Here is a 21,047-nt window from a genome sequence, read left to right as displayed (position 1 = left end):
CCCAACCCCGAAGGCGCCTCAGAGGGCCACAGCATGGCAACAGGTCTTCTCTGAACAAAGGCCTCTTCTCCCACTGATGCCATAAAATGCTATCCTCAGCTACAGATGCAACTGAAGCCATGGGTCTCTCCATGTGTGATCATTGGTTGATATTTTAGTCCCTGGGAGCTGTGGAGGGTTTGGTTGCTTGATAAATTGGTTCTTCACATGAGGTTGCAAACCATTTCAACTCTTTCAGTTCTTTCTCTAGCTCCTTCATTGGGATCCCCATGTTCAGTCTGATGATTAGATGCAAACATACTCAACTGTATCAGTATGACTCTGGCAAAGCTTCTCTGAGGAGGCATCCATATCAAGCTCCTGCCAGTAAGCAATTCTTGGCATCAGCAATAGTTCTTGGGTTTGTAGTTGCATATGGGGTGGATCCCCAGGGGAGGAAATTTCTGAATGTTTTTTTCTTCAATTTGTGCTTCTGTATTTGTCTATGTATTTCCTCCATGAGTGTTTGGTTTTCCCCTGTAAAAGGGACTGAGGGATCCACATTCTGGCCTTCCATCTTTTTGAGCTTCATAAAAACTGAGAATTGTTTCTTGGGTATTCAGAGCTTTGTGTGGCTAGTATCTGCTTATCAGTGAGTGCATACCATGTGTGTTCTTTTGTGAATGGGTTACCTCACTCAGGATGATTGCTTCTAGTTGCATCCATTTGCCTTGGAATTTCATAAAGTCATTGTTTCTAATAGTTGAATAGTAATCCATTGTGTAAATGTACCAAAATTTTGTATCCATTTCTCTTCTGATAGACATATGGGTTATTTTCAGTTTCTGGCTATTATAAATATGGCTGTTACAAACATGGTTGTGCATATGTCCATGTTAGATGTTGTAGCTTCTTTTGGGTATATGCCCAGGAGTGATATAGCTGGGTCCTCAGATAACACTATGTCCAATTTTCTGAGAAACTGCCAGACTGATTTTTCAGAGTGGTTGTACCAGCTTGCAATCCCACCAACAATGAAGGAATGTTCCTCTTTTTCCACATCTTCACCAGCATCTGTTGTCACTCAGGTTTTTTATGTTAGCCATTCAGACTGACGTGAAGTAGAATCTCAAGGTTTTTCTATTTGCATTTCCCTGATGACTTGGGCTGTTGAACATTTCTTTAGGTGCTTTTCAGCCATTTGGTATTCGTTTGTTGAGAATTATTTATTTAGCTCTTTCCCCATATATAATAGTGTTAATTAATTCTAAGGAGTCTAACTTCTTGAATTCTTTGTATTTATTGGATATTAGCCCTCTATCAGATAGAAGATTTATAAAGATCCTTTCTCAATCAGTTGATTGCCATTCTGTCATTTTGCTAGCATCTTTTGCCTTTCAGAAATTTTGGAATTTGATGAGGTCCCATTTGTTGGCTCTTGATCTTAGGGCACAAGCCATTGGTGTTCTGTTCATGAAATTTTCCTCTGTGCCTATGTGTTCTAAGCTCTTCACCACTTTCTCTTCTATTAGTTTCAGTGTACCTAGTTTTATGTGGAGGTCTTTGATCCTCATGGACTTGAGCTTTCTACAAAAAAGATAAGAATGGATCAATTTGCATTCTGCATGCTGACTGCCAATTGTACCAGAACCATTTGTTGAAGAGGCAGTCCTTTATCTATTGAATGTTTTTAGCTCCTTTTTCAAAGATTAAGTGACCATAGGTGTGTGGGTTCATTTCTGGGTCTTCAATTTTATTCTATTGATCTACATGTCTGTCTCAGTACCAGAACCATTTGGTTTTTATCACGATTGATCTTTAATACAGCATGAGATCAGGGATTCCCCTAAAAGTTCTTTTATTGTTGAGAATATTTTTTGCTATCTTGGCTTTTTGTTATTCCAAATGAGTTTGTCAATTGTTCTTTTTAACTCTATGGATCTGTAGATTGCTTTTGGCAAGATGACCATTTTTACTATCTTGATCCTTTCAATTCATGAGCATAGGAGATCTTTTCATCTTTAGAGATCTTTTTCAATTTCCTTCTTCAGAGACTTGAAATTCTTGTCATACAGTTCTTTCAGTAGCTTGGTTAGAATCACACCAAGGTGTTTTATTATTGTTGTGACTATTGTGAAAGGTGCCCCTTTCCTATTTTTTCTCATTCTATTTATTTTTTGAATAGTAGAAGACTACTTATTTGTTTGAGCTAATTTTATATTCAGCAACTTTGCTAAAGTTTTTGTCAGCTGTAGGATTTCGCTGGTTGAATTTTGGGGGTAACACAAGTATACCACCATATCATCTACAAATAGTGATATTTTGACTTCTTCTCTTTCCAATATGTATCCCTTTGACATTCTTTTGTTGTCAAATTGTTCTATCTAGTATTTCCAATACTATATTGAATAGGTAGGAGGAAAGTGAGAACTCTTGCCTAGTTGCTGATTTTAGTGGGATTACTTTGAGTTTCTCACCATTTAGTTTAATGTTGGCTACTGGTTTACTGTATATTGCTTTTACTATGTTTAGGTATGGACCTTGAATTACTGATCTTTTTAAGACTTTTAACATGAAGGGGTATTGAATGAAATATTCTTTTTTTTTTTTAACTTTGAGTTTGCTTATATAGTGGGTTACATTGATGGAGTTCCATATATTGAACCATCCCTGCATTCCTGGGATAAAGACTACTTAATCATTTTGTTGTGTTCTTGGATTCAGTTTGCAAGAATTTTATTGAAAACTTTTGCATTGATGTTCATGAGGAAAATTGGTCTGAAGTTCTCTTTCTTTGTAGTGTCTTTGAGAGGTTTAGGTATGAGCATGGCTTTGAAGAATGAATTGGGTAGTTTTTCTTCTATTTCTATTTTGTGGAATATTTTGTAATTTATAAGTATTAGATCTTCTATGTAGATTTGATATAATTCAGCACTGAACCCATCTGGTTTTGTACTAATTTTGACTGGGAGGCTTTTGATGACTACTTGTATGTCTTTAAGAGTTATGGGACTGTTTAGATAGTTTATCTGGTCCTGATTTATCTTTGATACCTAGTATTTGTCTAGAAATTTGTCCATTTTTTCCTAGATTTTGCAGTTTTGTTGAGTATACACGTTTGTAGTAGGATCTGATGATATCTTGGCATTCCTCAGTTTCTGTTGTTATGTCTCCCCTTCATTTCTGATTTTGTTATTTTTCCCTTACTGCTATTAGTCTTCTCTCTTTGGTTTGAATGTTTGGTGTTTTGATTGTTATGTGTTAGGTAGAACTTCTATTTTGTCCAATATATTTGGAGTTCTATAGGCTTCTTGTATGTTCATGGATAACTTTTTCTTTAGGTTGGGGAAATTTTCTTCTATGATTTTGTTGAAGATATTTAGTGGGCCCATTTTTGTAAGTCTTCACTCTTTTCTACACCTATTATACTTAGGTTTGGTTTTTTCATTGTGTCCTATGTATCATGGATGTTTCAGATTAGGAACTTTTTGACTTTTGCCTTTTCTCTGACTGATGTGTCAATTTTCGTTATTATCTTCTGCACCTGATATTCTCTCGTACATCTCTTGTATTCTGTTTGTGATGCTTGTATCTATGACTCCTGATCTCTTTCCTAAGTCTTCTATCTCCAGGGTTGTCTTATTTTGTTATTTTTTTTATTGTTTATATTTCTGTTTTTAATTTATTCACCTGTTTGGTTGTGTTTTTCTGCAGCTCTTTATGTAATTTTTTTGTTTGTTTTCTCTTTAAGGAATTCTACTTGTTTATGTGTGTTCCTCTGGTTTTCTTGTAATTCTTTAATGGAGTTATTTATGCGCTCCTTGAGCACCACCATTATCATCATAAATGATGATTTCAAGTCCAAATCATTTTTCTCTTATAATTTTAGCATCTCTGAGGATGAATCTTGTCAAAGTTGTACATTCTTTTATATATGAATTTCACAACCAAAATTTTAGTATCAGTAAGATATTCTTATGGATTGTGCAAGATACACAGATCACTTAAGGATAAATTTATGTTCCTTGTTTGATCAGGTGAGAGATAATTGTCTTTTTTATGAGTTAATTTTATCAATAACCAATTGTAATAAATCTTCCTTCATGCCATATGAAGGAGAATATAAAGAGTCTTAAGGATTGTATAGCTGGAAAAAAAGATTCTATAACCAACAATATTTATTGTCTAATTTAACTAAAGTTTTGACTAGAGGGTTTTTTATGTGTATACCAATTATTGGGTAGCTCCCATGTTGAGGAATCAGCAGATCAAGTTACCTGTCTTGTGTGATGTTTTCAAAATTTTCTAGATCTTCAGGAGCCCTTCCATTGTCATATCTGATCCATATCACTCTGGAAGGGGTCCAACACCTTTTATTTTTTCTTGTCAAAACAAATACAGAGGCTTTCACTTAAATAGCATGTCCTTGATCCAGTTACCATAAATAATTAAAAATATAGAATGAGCTCTCCCAGAGAAATTTTAATATAACCACCAAACTCACAACTACATCCATTTTGATAATTACAACTCAAAGCACTTAAAGCAATCTAAGCAAATATTCTGCTATGATGGTGCTTCTTTGCTGTCTCCTTCCCCATTCAAAATCGAATCAGGGCCTAAATTATTTATACATCTATGTATACTTACATCTTCTCTATAACTATAGGGATTAAAATCTGTTTGGGTTCATATTGCAGTACATCCCTTTCTTTTCATATATGATTCTCAAAGCCGAAGTCTTTACTGTCTGACATAGGTTAGGCTTCCTATCCCCTGATTTTGATATCATTTTTTAAAGATCAAATAATCAATATTTATACATATCTGTGTTAAACTTTAATTAAATTCAATTTCTACTTACTGTACAAGCCTTCTGCACTAGCCCTTTTTATGTACCAGGGTAGGAAAACTCAGAAATCCCAGAAATCCCATGAAAACCCATTTGAGAATTTGTGCTGGTAAAACTTTTAAATAACTTAAAATATTTTTTCATTCACTCTCCCTATCTTATCCCTCTGTGAAGCTTGATATCTCTGTATATTTAAGAACATTAAAACAATTACCTTAGCCTTACAGAAACTTTGCAATCTCATTAAGTCCCATTTGTTAATCTTTGACCTTAGAGCTTGAGCCATTGGTGTTTTGTTCAGAAAATATTCTCCTGTGCCTATGTGTTCTAAGGTTTTCCCTATTTTCTCATCTAATAGTTTCAGTGTATCTGGTTTAATGTGGAGATCTTTGATCCACTTACACCTGAGCTTTGTACAAGGAGATAAGAAAGGGTCTATTTTCATTCTTCTGCATGCTGAGTGCCAGTTGGACCAACACGATTTGTTGAATAGGCTGTCCTTTTTCCATTGAATGTTTACAGCTTCTTTGTCAAAAATCAGGTGACCATATACATAAGGACTCATTTCTGGACCTTCTATTCTATTTCATTGATCCACGTGCCTCTTTCTGTACTAGTACCATGCAGTTTTCAGCACAATTGCCTTGTAATATAGCTTGAGGTCAGGGATAGTGATTCCCGCAGATGTTTTCTTGTTGTTGACAATGAATTTCACTATTCTAGGTCTTTTGTTATTCCAGATGAAATTGCACATTGATCTTTCCAACTCAATGAAAACTGGGTTGGGATTTTGATGGGGATTGCATTGAATCTGTAGATTGCTTTTGGTAAGATGGCCATTTTTAAAATGTTGATTCCTTCCAATCCATGAGCATGGGATATCTTTCCATTTTCTGAGATCTTCCTCTATTTGCTTCTTTAAAGGTTTGAAGTTCTTGTCATACAGGTCTTCTCTTGCTTAGTTAGAGTCACACCAAGGTATTTCATAGATTTGTGACTATTGTGAAGGGTATCTATTCCCTAATTTCTTTCTCCACATGTTTGTTCTTTGAATATAGGAAGGCTACTAATTTGTTTGACTTAATTTTATATCCAGCCACTTTGCTGAACTTGTTTATGAGCTATAGGAGTTCTCTGGTAGAATTTGTGGGGTCGCTTAAGTACACTATCATGTCATCTAACGACATTGTCAAGAAAACAAAATGGCAGCCAACAGAATGGAAAAAGATATTTACCAACTCCACAACAGATAGAGGCCTAATATCCAAAGTATACAAAGAACTCAAAAAGCTAGACACCAGAGAATCAAATAACCCTACTAAAAATGGGTACAGAGCGAAACAAAACGTTCTCAATTGAGGAATATGAAATGGCTGTGAAACATCTAAGGAAGTGCTGGACATCCTTACCCATCAGGGAAATGCAAATCAAAACAACACTGATATTCCACCTCACACCAGTCAGATTGGCCAAGATCCAAAACTCAGATGACAACAGATGCTGGCGAGGTTGTGGAGAAAGAGGAACACTTCTCCACTGTTGGTGGGGTTGTAAACTGATACAACCACTCTGGAAATCAGTCTGGCGATTTCTCAGAAAATTGGACATAATACTACCTGAAGATCCATCTATTCCACTTCTGGGCATATACCCCAGAGACACTACAATATACAACAAAGATACATGCACCACAATGTTCATTGCAGCTCTATTCATAATAGCCAGAAGCTGGAAAAAAACCCAGATGTCTTTCAGTAAATGAATGGATAGAAAAATTGTGGTACATTTACACAATGGAGTACTACTCAGCTATCAGAGACAATGACTTAACCAAATTCTTAAGAAAATGGCTGCATCTAGAGAATATCATCCTGAGTGAAATAACCCAGTCACAGAAGAACAGACATAATATGCAGTCACTGATAGTGGGATGTTAACCCCAGAGGCTTTGACTGCCCCAGAAACAACTCACAAACTGTGTGAAGTTCAAGAAAACAAATTATACTCAATCCTTACACACTAAGAAAATGTTGACTAATTCCGGGTTACATCCTGTTTTACATGTACCTTTTGATCATTGTAACTAGTAAGACCTTAATGCAGAGTATCAAACCTTAAAAAAATAAAAGCTTAAAAATTTGTACATTTATCTTTGTTTTTTTAAATAAAGTTCTTCAATAAAAAAATTACCTTATACATTTTTTATTCTTAAAAACAATTACATCAAATTTTAAAAATCTCTATCATTTGATTGTTTGCTTATAAGAGGCAGGCTGCTTTCATCTTCTGACTCTCTGCATCTCATTGTCTTCCTTCTAGCAGCCAGCCTGATTTTGTACAGTAAGGGATCCCAGCTTCTCTAAGCTGAGGCACTCTCTATCACTTTCAAACCATGGAAGAAATCCCCATGCAGCTAAGGCAAAATCTGAATATTCCATTTTATCCTTAAAACAATTCAATCAAATGTATCAATTTCTACCCTTTAATTATCTGCTTGCTGGAGGCAGGTAGCTTTTATTGTCTCTTTCTTACTGTCTTCCTCCTAACAGGTATCCCAGAGGAAATCCCTTCAGGCAGATATGTTTAGGATCTCCTATGTAAGTAAACAATGTTTTGAAGTTTTTTTTTTAAACGACTTTATTTTGCAAAACAAAGATAAATGTACAGATTTTAAACATTTTTTGCTTAAAATTATACATTTTTGTCAGTACTGTTTTTTCAGATATTAAAATAAATTTTACATAAAACCATGTGAATATGTTTTTTAGTCAGTACTTGATTTTTTTCAAAAGCTTGACAGTATGCATTGAAAACCTACTAGTTGCAAAAAGCGTAAAATACATGCAAAACAAAACGCAACATGGAAATAATCAAAGTCTTCTTGTTTTGTGAATATATGTATATTTTTTGTTTTCTTTATTTCTTGGACTTCATACAGTCTGTGAGTTGTTTCTGGGGGAGTGCAAGCCTCTGGGGTTAGCATCCCACTATCAGTGACTGCATATTATGTCTGTTCTTTTGTGACTGGGTTATCTCACTCAGGATGATCTTCTCTAGATGCAGCCATTTTCTTAAGAATTTGGTTAAGTCATTGTTTCTGATGGCTGAGTAGTATTCCATTGTGTATATGTACCACAATTTTTGTATCCATTCGTCTTCTGAAGGACATCTGGGTTCCTTCCAGCTTCTGGCTATTATAAATAGAGCCGCTATGAACATTGTGGTGCATATATCTTTGTTGTGTATTAAAGTGTCTCTGGGGTATATGCCCAGAAGTGGAATAGCTGGGTCTTCAGGTAGTACTATATCCAATTTTCTGAGGTATCGCTAGACAGATTTTCAGAGTGGTTGTATTAGCTTGCAACCCCACCAACAGTGGAGAAGTGTTCCTCTTTCTCTGCAGCCTCTCCAGCATCTGCTGTCATCTGAGTTTTGGATCTTGGCCAATCTGACTGGTGTGAGGTGGAATCTTAGGGTTGTTTTGATTTGCATTTCCCTGATGGCTAAGGATGTCGAGCACTTCCTCAGATGTTTCTCGGCCATTCGGTGTTCCTCAACTGAAAATGATTTGTTTAGCTCTGTACCCCATTTTTAATAGGGTTATTTGATTCTCTGGTGTCTAGCTTTTTGAGTTCCTTGTACACCTTGGATATTAGGCCTCTATCTGATGTGGTGTTGGTAAAGATCTTTTCCCATTCTGTTGGTTGCCGTTTTGTTTTCTTGACGATGTCCTTAGCCTTACAGAAACTTCGCAATCTCATTAAGTCCCATTTGTTAATCTTTGACCTTAGAGCTTGAGCCATTGGTGTTTTGTTCAGGAAATTTTCTCCTGTGCCTATGTGTTCTAAGGTTGTCCCTACTTTCTCATCTAATACTTTCAGTGTATCTGGTTTAATGTGGAGATCTTTAATCCACTTACACTTGAGCTTTGTACAAGGAGATAAGAACGGGTCTATTTTCATTCTTTTGCATGTTGAGTGCCAGTTGGACCAGCACCATTTGTTGAATAGGCTGTCCTTTTTCCATTGAATGTTTACTGCTCCTTTGTCAAAAATCAGGTGACCATATACATGAGGGCTCATTTCTGGATCTTCTATTCTATTCCATTGATCTACATGCCTATTTCTGTACCAGTTCCATGCAGTTTTCAGCACAATTGCCTTGTAATATAGCTTGAGGTCAGGGATAGTGATTCCCACAGATGTTTTTTTGTTGTTCAGGATGGATTTTGCTATTCTAGGTCTTTTGTTATTCCATATGAAATTGCACATTGATCTTTCCAATTCCATGAAGAACTGTGTTGGAAGTTTGATGGGGATTGCATTGAATCTGTAGATTGCTTTTGGTAGGATGGCCATTTTTAAGATGTTGATCTTTCTAATCCATGAGCATGGGAGATCTTTCCATTTTCTGAGATCCTCCTCAATTTCTTTCTTTAGAGGTTTGAAGTTCTTGTCATACAAGTCCTTCACTTCCTTAGTTAGAGTCACACCAAGGTATTTCATAGTTTTTGTAACGATTGTTAAGGGTACGTTTTCCCTAATTTCTTTCTCTACATGTTTGTCCTTTGAGTATAGGAAGGCAACTGATTTGTTTGAGTTAATTTTGTATCTGGCCACTTTGCTGAACTTATTTATCAGCTGTAGGAGTTCTCTGGTGGAATTTTTGGTGTCACTCAAGTACACTATCATGTCATCGGCAAAGAGTGATGTTTTTATCTCTTCCTTTCCGATTTGTATCCCCTTGATCTCCTTTTGCTGTCTAATTGCTCCAGCCAGGACTTCCAGTACTATGTTGAATAGGTAGGGAGAGAGTGGGCAGCCTTGTCGAGTCCCTAATTTTAGTGGGATTGCTTCAAGTTTATCGCCATTAAGTTTGATGTTGGCTGTTGGTTTGCTGTATATTGCTTTTATTATGTTTAAATATGGGCCTTGGATTCCTGTTCTTTCCAGGACTTTTAACATGAAGGGGTGTTGGATTTTGTCGAATGCTTTCTATGTTTTGTAGTTTTATTATATGCCTATGTGAGGTTGTATGTATATGCCCAGGAAGTTGGGAGGCATAAGATTTCAGGAGCTGATCACAGTCAGTTATTAGTCATCTGATGTACCCCAGAGACACTTTAATACACAACAAAGATATATGCACCACAATGTTCATAGCAGCTCTATTTATAATAGCCAGAAGCTGGAAGGAACCCAGATGTCCTTCAGAAGATGAATGGATACAAAAATTTTGGTACATATACACAATGGAATACTACTCAGCCACCAGAAACAATGACTTAACCAAATTCTTAAGAAAATGGCTGCATCTAGAGAATATCATCCTGAGTGAGATAACCCAGTCACAAAAGAACAGACATAATATGCAGTCACTGATAGTGGGATGCTAACCCCAGAGGCTTGCACTCCCCCAGAAACAACTCACAGACTGTATGAAGTCCAAGAAATAAAGAAAACAAAACAAAACAAAAAAAATTTACAAAACAAGAAAACTTTAACTATTTCGATGTTACATTTTGTTTTACATGTACTTTAGCTCATTGTAACTATTAAGTTTTCAAGGCATACAATCAAACCTTGAAAAAAATCAAGTACTGACTAAAAAATATATTCATATAGTTTTATGTAAAAATTATGTTAAAATCTTAAAAAAAATACTGACAAAAAATGGATAATTTTAAGCAAAAAATGCTTAAAATCTGTACATTTATCTTTGTTTTGTAAAATAAAGTTGTTAAAAAAAGAAAGATTACTGAGCTTGTGCATTAATTTTGTGTCCTATTACACTACTGAATAGATTTATCAGTCATAAAAGTTTCCTGGTGAAGTCTGTAGGTTTTTTTTTTTTTTCTGTATAAATTCATATCATCTGCAAAAAAGGATACTTTGACTTCTTTTCCTATTTGTGTTCCCTTGAACTCCTTCAGTTGTCTTACTTTTCTAGCTATGACCTCAAGTAAATATTGAGTAGATATGAAGAAAATGGCCAATTTGTCTTGTCCCTGATTTTAGTAGAAATGCCTAGAATTTCTCTACACTTAATTCTATTTAAGGGGCAGGCCACTGAGAGTTTGGCCATGCTTCAGTGAGTATATAGATAACACAAATCAAACTTGTTTTGCTATCATTTTATTTTATATTTTAAAAAGAATAATTTATTATATTTTATGTATATGAGTACACTGTCCGTGTCTTCAGACACACCAGAAGAAGGCATCAATTCCCATTACAGATGGTTGTGAACCACCATGTGGTTGCTGAGAATTGAATTCAGGACCTCTGAAAGAGCAGTCAGTGCTCTTAAAAACTGAGCCATCTGTCCAGCCTTATTTTTTTATTTTAATTTTTTTTTAAATTTTTGGGACCAGTCATAGAAGGACTGGGAAATGAGTATGATCAGGGTATGCGATGTGAAATTCCCAGATACTAAATAAAAATGTGATGTTAAGAAAAACAAAAAAAGAACAGAATTCTCATCCTTGCTACCAATCTATGATAAATAAAGTGATTGTAAGAGGCTAACACATCTGGAGACGATCACCTCTTGAAATAAAATGCAATAGCAAACTTGCCAGTACTAATTCAGTGTCTTTATATTTTGTCATATAAATTTAGCATCAAATAAATGAAATGGGATATCAGAAAGATGTATTTCAGGAACTTACTGAGAATGAACGCAAGGTTTATAAAACAATTCCCAGACTACATGAAGCTCAAGAAGAAGAAAGGCCAAAGTGTGGAAGCTCACAGGAGGAAAGATGAAGACAAAGTGTGGAGCAGTGACAGAAGAAAGGGCCATTTTAGGATTTTATAGATCTAATATCTCATATAAAAGGGTAGTTTGTATCCTCGTCTATTTGATGTAATCTTATTGTATAGAGAATTTTTGGATTGAGAATTGAATATATAAACATGTATCAGAAGCTATCAGGTCTTAGAGTTGTATTTGTGTTGGGATTTGTGGTAAAGAATCACCCTGGGACAGAGACAGTAGGGCAAGTGGAGTACCACCACAGACGGGAGTCATGCAGATGAAGTGAGACCTTGGGGCTGATAAAGAGATAAGCAGTCTCTTTATTTAATATTTTTGCAACAGAGAAAGATTTGATGAAATGAGTCAGATATAGCATACACCCAATTCTCATGAGAATAGACAGGAAAAAGGTGACTGGGAGCAGAACATGCATACACACACAAACACGCACACACACAGAGAGAGAGAGAGAGAGAGAGAGAGAGAGAGAGAGAGAGAGAGAGAGAGAGAGAGAGGGAGAGAGGGAGGGAGGGAGGGAGGGAGGGAGGGAGGGAGGGAGGGAGGGAGAAACTGGAACAGTTTTACAGAGATGGATTATAGGTGATAATAGAATTAGCCAGAGAATGAGATAGAACCAAGTTATAACAGAGTGCCAGAGTCAGTTTGAGGCCTTGCAGAGGAATTCAGTCAGAAGTCCAGACAAACCAATTTGAATTGGTCATCTTGGAGAATAGTTTTGAGCCAGAACTGCTGAGTTAGATCAGCAAGCCAAAATTGAGAGAGAACTAGAAAAGGTGAGCTTACTTAGCATTAGGTGAATAAAATTTACTTTAACAGATACTTATAATACAATAAATAGTTTGTATATGTATAATAGCTATGAGATAAAACATTCAAAGTTTTCTCAGGTGCTTTGCAGTACTATGTGGGCAGGTTATTCATAAGGTTTTACTCTCTGATTTTAAATTTTAGATACATATAAATTTATACTTATAGAGTAAATGATTACAAAAATGGTTCAGTTAGCAATATTCTACAGCCTCCATAAGATACACACAGAATCCCTGTTTAAAAACCCCAAAACATGTCTTAATTGTATAAGAAGGAAAGGAGTTTATGTCAAGATAAAAACACAAAAATATCTGACTTTGAGAAAACTTGGCAATATGATGTATCATATTCTTCTTTTAAAATGTCAAATCAAAAATAGACTGAAAAGATTTTAAATTTATTATTTACCACAAATTCTCAATTAAAAATAGAATAACACCTTTAGTTAATACATATGTAAAAGTAGCTATGTCAAAACTGTGGGGAACTATATTGAACAAGACACAGTAGTGATGCCTATGATCATAGGTTTTGATTGGAGAAGGTTGGAGGGTAAGAACTTCAAACAAAATCTTTAACTACATAACAGGTTCAAGGCCACCTGCAATTTTTTATTAGACCTCTACTGTATCTTTATTTCCATGTTTTAAACTGATTTTCCTTGTATTTAGCATAACACATATTCTGAGTCACTATTTTCCTCCACTCTCAAAACGGAATCACAGGCTGCCTGTGAAATGGAATCTCTCAGCAGGCACATCCTAAAAACCCACTACTGTTTTATAGACTGTTTTGCCCACTCTTAGAATAACTAACAGTGCCATGTAGTCTATCTCAACACTGTCATATAAAAATCAATGTGAGAAGATAACTATATTGTGTTGTTAAATCTCATCCCTTCCAAAATGCCTAGCTGATTACTTACAGGTAAGTTCTGCAATCCCTTGGGATGTAGGTCACATAATCAATCTATATGATTGCTAGAAGTAAAATTCTACTTGTATACATTAGTGCTATATTATTATTTATCCCAGAGGTCATTATGTATTTCCATGTTTTGTAGAATATTTTTAAAGTTATGTGTTGCAAACATAGTATAATTGCTGCATTCCCCCCTAGGGAAACTTAATGCTAACATTCCTCTGGGAAATATTAGAATAGATTGAATAATTTTATAGCAATGAATCTCTCATCTAGAGATGCCTTGTTAAGATATTGTAAGCAATACATCAGATTCCTAGATGTTGAATGAAAAAAAATATAAAGAGGATGTTTCACTAATGATTTGAGATTAAATGTCCTGAATTCTGTGAGGAGATGCTCAGCTTTGTTAGAGGAGAGACATAAACACATATTTCTCTTGGTGCTACAGGACCATGGCATAAGTTTGGCTTAAGAGAACTAAACATATTATTGTGCTCTTGAGAATTTAAATTGGTAAATATTTTCAAGTTGTTTATAAACAATATTTCAGCTTTATTTGCTGTCTTCTCATGCAGTTCTATATATACCTGGTATAATAAAATATATTAGCTATTAAATGTGGAAAATGTGGCACATTACCTTAATATTGAGCATCTTTATATAGGCAGATTAAGTCAAGTTTGTGTTACTGATGTAGCTTTTTAAGATAGTTATAAAAGGAAAATTAAAATATATGTATATTTTAGTTGTCAATATTAAATTATGAATACAAGATGTAAAATAAATTATGTTCCTGCTCTTTGTTGCTTAACTAAATTTCAAAAACTTTTTTCAGCAATTATATATATATATATATATATATATATATATATATATATATATATATAGACTAATACTACTCTGTTAATTTTACTTCTGAGATCAAGAATAAAGGTTAAAATCATAGGGTCTCTAATAATGCAAGGAGACAAACTTTATGATGGAGTCTTTTAAAAAAGAGTAATATTAATTGTTTAAAATAGAAAAAATATAATGGCATGTATTGTTTTGTTTTGAAAATATTAATAGAAACTACATTGTTTACTTTTGTAACTTGGTTTATAAACTATTACTTTATATTATTAAGTTGATCACTGATTTCCACAGCAAACAAGTATTTAGTTTTATTTAAAAATGACATAGTAAATGTATAATGTCAATAATGAAGTATTAGAAGAAGTATATTCAATGTGTACCTTTTATAGAATAGTAAAATAGACAGTGGTACAATGACAACATAGAATAATCTCCCTTTAAATATAGAAAATGTACCTTCAGAGATATGATCAGATGTAGGCTACATAAGATGAAGAAAGAGGGAAACAGAGATCAGGAGGTTTAGAAACACACACACACACACACACACACACATACACACACACACACACACACAGAGAGAGAGAGAGAGAGAGAGAGAGACAGAGACAGAGACAGAGACAGAGACAGAGACAGAGACAGACAGAGAGAGATTTGCTTGTCTTGTGGTTCATCCTTGTGTTTCCATGTTTTCTATGTTGATTTTATCAGTTAGATTTCTTGTAGACAAACTATCAGAGTGATGAGGAACAGAACTTCGGTGACATACTTCATCCTTCTGGGTCTGACAGATGATCCTGAACTTCAGGTTGTGATTTTCTTTTTTCTGTTTCTCACATATGTGCTTAGCATTACTGGAAATTTAACCATCATCACCCTCACGTTGCTGGATTCTCACCTGAAGACTCCCATGTATTTCTTGCTCAGGAATTTCTCATTCTTAGAAATTTTATTTACTTCTGTCTGTAACCCAAGGTTTTTGGTCAGCATCTTAACTGGTGACAAATCAATCTCTTATAATGCTTGCGTTGCCCAACTATTTTTCTTTATCTTCCTTGGCTCAACAGAGTTTTTCCTTCTGGCATCCATGTCCTATGATCGTTACGTAGCTATTTGCAAGCCTCTACACTATACAACCATCATCAGTAACAAGATCTGCCACCAGCTAATACTCGGCTCCTGGCTGGCTGGTTTCTTGGTAATTTTTCCTCCTCTGGCCATGGGCTTAGAGCTAGATTTCTGTGACTCCAATGTTATTGATCACTTCACATGTGACTCTGCTCCTTTGTTGCAAATATCCTGCACAGACACAAGCACCTTGGAGCTCATGAGCTTTATATTAGCTTTGATCACGCTTATAACCACGCTGATACTGATAATTCTCTCTTACATCTGTATTCTCAGAACTATTCTGAAATTTCCCTCAGCCAAACAAAGGGAAAAGGCCTTCTCAACCTGCTCCTCACACATGATTGTTATCTCCATATCCTATGGAAGCTGCATCTTCATGTATGTGAAAACATCTGCCAAGGCAGGAGTTGCTTTGACAAAGGGGGTGGCTATGCTCAACACCTCTGTTGCCCCCATGCTAAATCCTTTCATCTACACTTTAAGGAACCAGCAGGTGAAACAAGCATTTAAGGATCTTGTGAGAAAAAAACTTGCCTCAAAATGGTGACCTGATTTAGCTTACAATTGAAGCAAGCTTTAAATACATTTTTATATGCTATTCTACCTTTGAGTTAGCAATGTTTGTGTATTTATAGCACTTTAGACAAACAAAGTTATCTGAACCAGTCTTTTTATGAATACAAAATTAATACCTAACTTTTTAAACTACATGTTTCACCATCTATGTTATAAAGTAGGAAATATCTTATTTTATTCAATCAATCTTATTCACTAAGATTTATTCCTCCTGGGAATAAATTGTATACCCAGTATAAACCCCTATCTATCTTTCAAGTACATTTTTAGAGGGTTCTAGGCCTATAATAAAATGAAACCTTGAATTTGTAATCTAGCTTGTCAGCATTTTTCATTTGATGCTGTTTACCCTTCACCAATTATACTGTTTGAGTTTGCTCAGGAGAAGATACCTTTCATTTAGCTATGTGCTTTTCTATGTCTAATGATCTCCAGAGCAAAAGGAGGACTCCAAGTACTGACCAAATAAGTCAATTTTAAAATTTTCTTAAAAAGACTCAGACATAATTTTCTCAGGAAAAGACAGAAAGTTAATCATATTGCAGAAAGTTCCCCCCCCCAAAAAAAAAATTATGATGTGCAAAGACCAAAACCCAAAAGATAGAGAATAAAGAAAAGAAATTGGAGCAATCTGCTCAGCTTTCCTAGAACTGAGTAAAGTAGCTGTGCTAGCTTCATACCTGTTTCCAATGGTTGTGACTGTTACAGTTAAGGAGTATAATGTGGGAATTACCAATACATATAAACAGTATATTAAAAGTATGGCATTCTCAATAAATAACAAAAGTAAAACAAAAAAAACCCACAATGTTTAAAAAAGGGAGATACAAATTGTTGTACTGAACATGAAACAATCTAAGACTTATTAAAACCCACTTAAAGATTCAAAGTAGAATTCTATGTATGATGATAGCAAATTAACAGAAAAATGTTTACTTTGTGAGTTATTCTCTTTAAAATATTTTCATATTTATTGTGATTTTATTTTTATAATAGTTTAAACAATAAAAAATAAAATGCAGTTTTAAAAATAATTCTTTAATTGTTATTTTCTTCAGGGAGAAAAGAGAAGTGAAAGAAAGGGATGTGATTCTATTTCAATTAAAATATAGTGGAAAAAGAATAATTTCATGCTTGTCAAAATGTTCTAATTTCAGTTATTACTGAAATAAATGGGCAATAACATATTTATTTTTTAAAAAACTCTTAAATGATGGGAAAAACCTGAGTCTCTGAATTAAACCTCACTAGAAATCTCCCTTACCAAAGGGAGCAATTTAATAATTTATATCTGTACCATGTCTTTGCTAAACCTATTGTCCTCTTTTCAGGTGTCCTAGTCTACTTTTGAAAGGGTGGTATGTGAGGGAGTGGACCATGCCACCAAACAGAAGAACTAGTAAGGTAGTAGCAAATTCAGAACCCTGGTAAATCTCATAATTGAGAATATCAGTTCTAACTGTCTCCGAAACAGGATCCTTTCCTGGAGCACGAGTCCAAGACACTGAAATAAGAAGACCATGACAACCAGTCATGTAACACAAAACTTAACGTTCTTCATGCTAATGAAGTATCTAAATAGGCCCCACGTGCTTAGCCAATGAGCTGCCCTTCATGGGCATCCCTTTCTGCAAAAGGTATTTAATCGCTTGTTCACCCTGAGTAAGATGTATACATCTCCACGTACCATGAGTAGAGCAGTTTGGACAAGCAAGGATTGCCAAGGAGTAGGGGAGGAGGCACTTATCATATAGAGCCATGCCTAAGTCTCCCATAGCCACTCTAAATTCCTGTCACTCTAGCTGGATTCCCCTAATCATGGTCTCACAGTGTCTAGGACTTATATTCCCCACTCTTCGGGGTCCTAGCAGTGACTAGGTATACAGGAGGATAGGAAACACGATTCTTAACTCCTCACAGTTCTAAGCAGTGAGAAACAGAGCTTCTGTTTCAGCCCCTGCTATTTTTTACCTGGAGAAACACCTGCTGAAGCACCTATATTGGACTGAGTTTTGCCACCCCTGAGTGACACATGTTGGTGCTCAGACACCCCAGCAGTGGTAAAATGCAGTCTAATGCCCTTGCACTTGACCTCAGGAGGGGCACATTGGCAGCATTCTGAACCGCAGAGGAGACACAAAATTGCAAGTGTTCAGAAGGATATAAAAAGTATTGGATTTGGACAGTGGTGGACTGCACCTTTACTGCCAGAACTTGAAAGGCAAAGGCAAGTGAGTCTGTGAAGTTAAGGTCAGTCTGGTCTATAGAGTGAGTTCCAGGACAGCAAAGCTACAAAAGAGAAACCCTGTTTCCCAAAGCCTTGTGTGTGTGTGTGTGTGTGTTTGTGTGTGTGTGTGTGTGTGTGTGTTTCCAAATAAACATTGAAACACAAAAGCAAAATACAATCTGACCCATTGAAAATGCAGAAAAGGGGCTGGAGAAATGGCCCCTTAGTTAAGAGCACTGACTGCTCTTCCAGAGGTCCTGAGTTCAAATCCCAGCAACCACATTGTGACTCACAACCATCTGTAATGGGATCTGATGCCCGTTTCTGGTGTGTATTACAACATCTACAGTGTACTTATATATAATAAATAAATCTTTCAAAAAGAAAAAAAGAAAATGTAGGATAGACACAGAAGTTCTAAGAACTCTTGCTTAGCTTAGCAGGTAAGAAGGGACACTTCTGTGCCCAGGACATGTTATGTTAGTCATTGTTCTTGAAGCTTCTCTTGCTTTTTGTTTTCCTTTCTTTAAATTTTACCTTAAGGTTATAATATAATTACATTACCCTTTTCCTTTTGCTCCCATCCAAGCCTTCACGATGCCCCTTGTGATTCCTGTTCTAGTGTATCTAATTTTCTCACTATTTTTATTGCATGCATCCATGTGTAAGTATATACATATATTCCAAATTACAACCTGCTCAGTACATACAATATTACTTCTATAGGTGTTTCCAGGGATGACCATTTGTCACGAAAAAACAAACTGGCCTTTACTTCAGTACCGGCACCATTATTTGTCCCTGTTTTTCCTCTCATGAGTATTTTGTTCTCTCTTCCAAGAAAAACTGAAGCATCCACATTTTGGTTTTTCTTCTTTTTAGCTTCATAATGTCTGTAAATTTCTTCTTAGGGGTTCCAAGCTTTTGGGCTTGTATCTGCTTATCATTGAGTTCATAGCATGTGTGTTCTTTTCTGGCTGGGTTACTTCACTCAGGATGATATTTTCTACTCCCATTCATTTGCCTAAGAATTTCGTTGTTTTTAATAGCTGAGTCGTACTCCATTGTGTAAATGTACCACATTTTCTGTATCCATTCCTTTATTGAAGAACATCTGGGTTCTTTCCAGCTTCTAGATATTATAAATAAGGCTGCTAGGAACATAGTGGAACATGTGTCCCTGTTGTATGTTGGAGTATCTTTTGGGTATAGGCTCAGGAGTGGTACAGCTGGGTATTCAGGTCCAATTTTCTAAGTAACCTCAAGATTGATTTCCAGAGTGGTTGTACCAGTTTGCAATCCCACAAACAATGGAGGAATGTTTCTCTTTCTCCATATCCTGACCATCATCGACTATCACCTGAGTTTTTTATCTTAGCCATTCTGACTGGTATGAGGTAGAATCTTGGGTTGTTTTTATTTGTATTTTCCTGATGACTAAGAATGTTGAAAATTTAAGTTCTTCTCAGCCATGCAGTATTCCTCAGTTGAGATTTTTTGTTTAGCTTTGTACCCCATTTTTAATAAAGTTATTTAATTCTCTGGAGTCTGACTTCTTGAGTTCTTTGTGTATATTGGATCTATGCAATCTCCATCAAAATTTCAACTCAATTCTTTATAGAGTTAGAAAAGGCAATTTTCAAATTCATTTGGAATAACAAAACACCCAGGGTAGTGAAAACTATTCTCAACAATAAAAGAACTTTCAGGGGAATCACCATCTCTAACCTCAAGCTGAATTACAGAGCAAGAGTGATCAAAAATGGCATGATATTGGTACAGAGACAGGCAGGAAGATCAATGTAATAGAACTGAACACCCATAATTGAACCCACATACATATGGTCACTTGATCTTTGACAAAGGGGCTAAAACCATCCAGTGTAAAAAAGACAGCCTTTTCAACAAATGGTGCTGATTTTACTGGCAGTCAGCATGTAGAAGAATGCAAATTGACTCATTATCATTGCCTTGTACAAAGCTCAAGTTCATGTGGATGAAGGACCTCCACATAAAACCAGATACACTGAAGCTAACAGAAGAGAAAGTAGGGAAGAGTCTTTAACACATAGGCATAGGAAAAATTTTCCTGAACAGAACAGCAATGACTTACGCAGTAAGATAAAGAATCAACAAATGATACCTCATAAAACTGAAAAACTTCTGTAAGGCAAAGGACACTGTCAATAGAACAAAACATAACCAAATGATTGGGAAAAGATCTTTACCAATTCTCCACTCTTTACTTAGCTGCACTGCTCTTGTAAGTAGCTTCTCTTTCCTTTATGTTCTCATGAGAGTTGGATAGTTCCTGTCTCTGACTCATTCTGTCAAATCTTTCTTTGATTTGTCAATTTGTTTGTTACTCAGTTGAACATCACTTTCAAACATGGCTTTTTCCTTCTATAAGCTAAATCTATCTTTATTGGTTTAAAATAAAAGTGTGTTCTAAAGCATGCTTGTATTCCAGTCATGGCAGTCAAAGATGTGTCATCCAACCCAGATCACAGAAACTAAGAAGGTCTTTGGATGGGAATCCCTTACCAATGCAGCCATGTTGCTAAATTAAAATTCTTCTATACATAACTAAAAAGTAAACGTATTATAAAGGTAAAAACATTTCCAATGCATATCAAGACCCATAAACATTAGCAAAGATACATCAAATTTATATAGATTTTTCTAGAATTTTATTTATTACTGTTGGCATATAAACTATAGTACAGAAGGTGTGTGAGGCTGCAGACAGCTTTGTAGAGTCGATTCTTTCCTTCCAGATATTAATGGGATTCGGATATCAAATGCAGGTAATCAGGTTTCAAAACAAAGCACTTATGCCTAGTGAGCCATCTAGCTAGTCCAAGCTCTAATAAATTTGTGATGGTAAAGATTAGCCAAAAGCCATGTTTAATA

At 35.4% G+C, this 21,047-nt stretch overlaps 1 protein-coding gene across 1 annotated transcript; it reads left to right on the top strand.

Moving 5' to 3' along the window:
• Nucleotides 1-14,895: 14,895 nt before the first annotated feature.
• On the top strand, nucleotides 14,896-15,878 carry LOC308435280 (olfactory receptor 6C76; the record flags this gene model as incomplete). Its single annotated transcript, XM_080935952.1, has 1 exon — nucleotides 14,896-15,878. The coding sequence occupies exon 1, from the start codon at nucleotides 14,943-14,945 to the stop codon at nucleotides 15,876-15,878; it is 936 nt and encodes a 311-aa protein (XP_080792078.1). The 5' UTR covers nucleotides 14,896-14,942.
• Nucleotides 15,879-21,047: the final 5,169 nt, after the last annotated feature.

This window comes from Micromys minutus (assembly GCF_963924665.1).
Source record: "Micromys minutus genome assembly, chromosome: 22".
NCBI lineage: Eukaryota > Metazoa > Chordata > Mammalia > Rodentia > Muridae > Micromys > Micromys minutus.
The sequence above is the reverse complement of the archived record's forward strand: the minus strand, read 5'-3'. Positions and strand labels throughout refer to the sequence as shown.